At 50.0% G+C, this 5,175-nt stretch overlaps 1 protein-coding gene across 1 annotated transcript; it reads left to right on the forward strand.

Moving 5' to 3' along the window:
• Positions 1 to 291: 291 nt before the first annotated feature.
• LOC126728778 (uncharacterized) lies at positions 292 to 2,334 on the forward strand. The gene is made up of 2 exons (XM_050434561.1): positions 292 to 615; positions 835 to 2,334. Exons 1-2 carry the CDS (start codon positions 292 to 294, stop codon positions 2,332 to 2,334), a joined length of 1,824 nt encoding a protein of 607 aa, XP_050290518.1.
• Positions 2,335 to 5,175: the final 2,841 nt, after the last annotated feature.

Here is a 5,175-nt window from a genome sequence, read left to right on the forward strand (position 1 = left end):
GACCAACTTTCTTCTACTATAAAAGCTTGAATACTCTCGCAAATCAAGGTACGCAAAAAAAACACCCTCTCTAGCACTCTAGAGTTGAGAACAATTCTAGCTTGATCGTCGGAGGGTATTTGGTCGACACCACACCGGTGCCCATGGCAAGATCACTTTCTTTTTCTTTGCAGGTTGCTAGTTACGGCGAGCGTGGACTGTGCGGCTCACTGGTGATTTCACGGCCTCATCAGTTGGCGCCGTCTGTGGGGACCGCGAGAAAGATTGTCGCCTCCCGGACATAAAAGTTACATGGTACTCACTCGTTCAATGTCCACCACCAGCAACGCCCAAGGAGACGAACCGCCAAGATCTACCGCACTGGAAAGGCAGGTCCAGACCCTCATGACAGCGGTCGAACGACTCACAAAGCAGAATCATGATCTGGAGGAACAGCTACGTCAAAGGGATGCAGGACCTAACCCTCAGGAACGAAACCAGGAAGGTGACAGTGCCGAGAGAAAGGAGCGGGAGAATCCAAAGGACAGCAACATCCCAAGCCGACAGGAGCGGCAAAACGAGAGCCTTCCGTCTCTCATGGATCCTGCCCCCCCACCTATCATCGCGGAGATGCAGGCGATGAAGGAGCAGATGGAGGTCATGATGAACGCCCTCAAAGGGCGGGTATCCTCCGACCTCGACGATTTAGTGAACAGGACCGACTCACCATTCACTGCGTCCGTCAACTCATCCCCCCTGCCACCGAAGTTCCGAATGCCTCAGATCGAAAGTTACGACGGGGTCAAGGACCCCCTCGATCATCTAGAGACCTTCAAGACCCTGATGCACCTTCAGGGGGTACCTGACGAGATCATGTGCAGGGCGTTCCCGACCACACTGAAGGGACCTGCGAGGGTTTGGTTTAGTAGACTGACACCGAACTCCATCAATACTTTCAAGGAGTTGAGCGCCCAGTTCACCTCCCACTTCATTGGCGGACATCGGTACAAGAGGTCCACCGCATGCTTGATGAGCATCAAGCAGCGAGAAGACGAGACGTTGCGAGCCTACATAACCCGTTTCAACAAAGAAGCCCTTTCGATTGACGAAGCGGACGATAAGATACTTGTAGCCGCGTTTACAAGCGGGCTGCGGAAGGGGAAGTTCTTGTTTTCCTTGTACAAGAACGACCCGAAGACCATGGCTGATGTACTCTACAGGGCTACCAAGTATATGAATGCAGAAGACGCACTGTTGGCCCGCGAAGAGAAACTTAAGAAGAGGGAGAGGCAGGAGGATATGCAACAAGATAGGGGGCGAAAGGTCGCTAGAACCGGGGATCAGCTTGATGAAAGGCGCTTCAGACCCCCCACAAGAAGATTAACCAATTTCACCCCATTAACCGCCCCAATCGACCAAGTACTGATGCAAATCAAAGATGAAGGAGCATTGACATTCCCAGGGAAGTTGAAAGGAGATCCCAACAAAAGACCGAGGGACAAGTATTGTCGCTTTCACCGGGACCACGGGCATGACACTGCCAACTGCTATGACCTGAAGCAGCAGATTGAGGCACTGATCAGACAGGAAAAGTTACAAAGGTTCGTCAGCAGGGAAAAGACCGACAAACCAGAAGAACAGACCCCACGACAGGAGAACGAGCGCCCCAGACCACCAATAGGGGACATTCGGATGATAATAGGGGGCACAGCTGCAGCCGGGTCTTCCAAAAAAGCCCGCAAAACCTACCTTAGGACGGTCCATAGCGTCCAACTCACAGGATCCGTACCGAAGATGCCGCAAATAGGTAACCCCGTCATACACTTTTCAGAGGATGATGCTCGGAGACTTCACCATCCTCATGACGATGCGCTGGTGGTCAGCCTACAGATTGAGGATTATAATATGCATCGGGTACTCGTCGACAACGGCAGCTCAGCAGACATCCTGTACTATCCAATATTCCAGCAGATGAGAATTGACAGGGAACAATTATCCCCAACGAACACCCCACTCGTAGGATTTGGGGGCGCAAAGATATTCCCTTTGGGCGTAATAACTCTAACAGTGACAGCAGGTGACTATCCTCAGCAAATCACCAAGGAAGTAACATTTCTCATGGTCGACTGCTCATCCACCTACAACGCCATCCTCGGCCGACTAACTCTCAATTCCTGGAAGGCGGTAACTTCAACGTACCACCTAATGATTAAATTCCCGACGGAGTACAGGGTAGGAGAGCTGCGGGGAAATCAAGTCGCTGCCCCGAGAATGCTATATTGCCATGATAGAAATGGAGGATCAACAGCAGACGATGTGTATCGGGAAACAGAAAGTAACGGCAAAGTCAATTGAAGAGCTAGAAGAAGTAAGACTGGACGACGCACGGCCTGAACGGACAACCAAAATCGGCACGCTAGCCAGTTGGCTGGTGCGACAGACGATCACAACTTTCCTAAGAAGTAACCAAGACGTCTTTGCTTGGAACCATGAAGACATGCCGGGTATTGACCCATCAGTCATGGTCCACAGGTTGAATGTGTCACCCTCTTTTCCTCCAGTCCGGCAAAAGAAACGAGCCTTTGCCCAGGAGTGGGATAAGGCCATAGCCGAGGAAGTTCAGAAGTTACTAGGGGCAGGCTTCATCAGAGAAGTATACTATCCCGACTGGCTGGCGAACGTCGTTATGATGAAGAAGGCAAACGGGAATTGGCAGATGTGTGTAGACTTCACAGACCTCAACAGAGCTTGCCCCAAAGACAGCTACCCACTCCCACGGATAGATACCCTAGTGGATTCAACTGCAAGACATCAGCTCCTAAGCTTCATGGACGCTTTCTTGGGCTACAACCAAATCCGGATGGATGTATCTAACTAAGAAAAAACCTCCTTCGTCAACAGCCAGGGATTATTCTGCTACAAGGTAATGCCCTTCGACTCAAGAACGCCAGAGCAACGTACCAGAGGCTAATGAACAAGATGTTTGCACATCAGATAGGCAGGAACGTTCAAGTTTACGTTGACGACATGTTAGTCAAAAGCCTGGGCGAAAAAGATCATCAAGACGACCTCCGAGAAACGTTCGATACACTTCGATCATTCAACATGAAGCTAAATCCGAGCAAGTGTGCGTTCGGGGTCACGGCGGGAAAGTTCCTGGGTTTTATAGTGTCCCAGAGAGGAATAGAAGTCAACCCGGAGAAGGTACGGGCCATAATGGAGTTGGAACCCCCGAAGACGGTCAAAGAAGTCCAGAGTTTAAATGGAAAGATTGCGGCCCTAAACAGATTCGTCTCAAGGGCGACGGACAGGTGCTTACCATTCTTCCAAACCTTAAGAAAGTCATTTGAGTGGACGGATGAATGCCAAGTGGCCTTCAACGACTTAAAGGCGTATCTCTCATCTCCACCATTGCTCAGTCCTTCCGTGCAAGGTGAAGAACTCTACCTTTACTTAGCAATCTCGTATGCTGCAGTGAGCGCAGCTTTAGTAAGGGAGGAGGACGGGATACAAAAACCTGTCTATTTTACCAGCCGTGCACTCCGTGGTGCAGAGGAGAGGTACCCCCAGATGGAGAAGTTGGCTTTCGCACTAGTAATAGCTGCGCGGAGACTTAAGCCGAACTTCCAAGCACACACAATCATTGTCTTAATAAACAAGCCACTAAGGAAAGCTATGAACAGCCCAGAAGCAGCAGGAAGAATGGCCTTATGGGCAATAGAGCTAAGCGAGTTTGACATTCAATACCGCCAGCGGACGGCCATGAAAGGACAGGCAGTAGCTGACTTCGTCGCCGAATTTACTCTCGGGGAGGATCAATTGGCAGAAGTAAAGGAACAGTGGAAAATCTACACAGATGGATCCTCAAACAGGCGAGCCGGAGGAGCTGGAGTCGTAATACAAACTTCGCAGGGAGACACGATACGATGCATGATCCGCCTGGATTTTCCAATAACCAACAACGAGGCAGAGTATGAGACCTTGGTGGCGGGACTAGACCTCGCAAAAGCCGCAGGAGCGGAGAACGTAATTGTCCATTGCGATTCGCAAGTAGTAACAAGTCAGATCAATGGCGACTACGAGTGCAAGAACGATAGAATGAAGAAATACTTGGAAGAAGTGAAGTACCGGATCAACAGTATTGAAGTCGAATTCGTTCAAATCCCGAGGGAAGAGAACGAGTGGGCTGACCAACTAGCAAAGTCTGCATCAGCCGAGTTCGTAGTGGTCCCCGAACAAGTATTGTTGTTCATGCAAACATCCTCATTAATCGATAACGAAACAAACATGCAGGTTAAGGACTCTGAGGGTGACTGGACTACGCCACTGATCGCCTACCTAAAGGCCGGAGTGTTACCGGATAAGAAAGGTGCCACCAGAAAATTAAAGGTCCAGGCATCACGGTTCGTGCTGATAAAAGACATCTTATATAAAAGAGGTTTTTCTCAACCATACTTGAGGTGTTTGTGCAAAGAAGAGGCGAATTATGTAATGAGAGAGGTGCACGAGGGTATCTGCGGAAACCACTCAGGGGCGCGGTCACTGGTACATAAACTGATCCGTGCAGGGTACTACTGGCCTACAATGATGAAGGATGCGCAAGCCTATGTCCAATCTTGCGACAAATGCCAGAGGTTCAGCAATTTCATCAGGCAGTCGTCCAAAGATCTGACACCTATGACGGCACCCTGGCCGTTTGTGCAATGGGGACTTGACATTATGTGCCCCCTTCCTACAGCAGTCAGGCAGTTAAAATTCCTAGTCGTCGGCATAGACTACTTCACCAAGTGGGTCGAGGCGGAAGCCTTAGCCACCATCACGGAGAAAAATATCTGAAGTTTTGTCTGGAGAAACATCATATGCAAGTACGGGATACCAAAGGTACTAGTCTCTGACAACGGCAAACAGTTCGACAACAATGCTTTCAGAGACTTCTGCACAGAGCTAGGGATCAGGAATCATTACTCGTCACCCGTACACCCACAGGCGAACGGACAGGTTGAGGTCACAAACCGATCCCTACTCAAGATAATCAAAACCCGTCTTGAAGGAGCAAAAGGCATATGGCCAAACGAACTACCTAGTGTCCTATGGGCATACCGGACCACAGCAAGAACACCCACTGGAGAAACACCGTTCCGACTTGCGTATGGGACAGAAGCTATCATTCCTGCAGAAGTGGGGCTCACCAGCTAC

This window comes from Quercus robur, chromosome 5, assembly GCF_932294415.1.
Source record: "Quercus robur chromosome 5, dhQueRobu3.1, whole genome shotgun sequence".
Classification (NCBI taxonomy): domain Eukaryota; kingdom Viridiplantae; phylum Streptophyta; class Magnoliopsida; order Fagales; family Fagaceae; genus Quercus; species Quercus robur.

What these genes read in the sequence shown, in the direction of transcription:
- LOC126728778 (XM_050434561.1), top strand. Translation starts at nt 292, where the DNA reads ATGGTACTCACTCGTTCAATGTCCACCACCAGCAACGCCCAAGGAGAC. An exon ending in CTATCATCGCGGAGATGCAG is followed by an intron (nt 616 to 834) that starts GCGATGAAGGAG and finishes ATGCACCTTCAG; the next exon opens with GGGGTACCTGACGAGATCAT.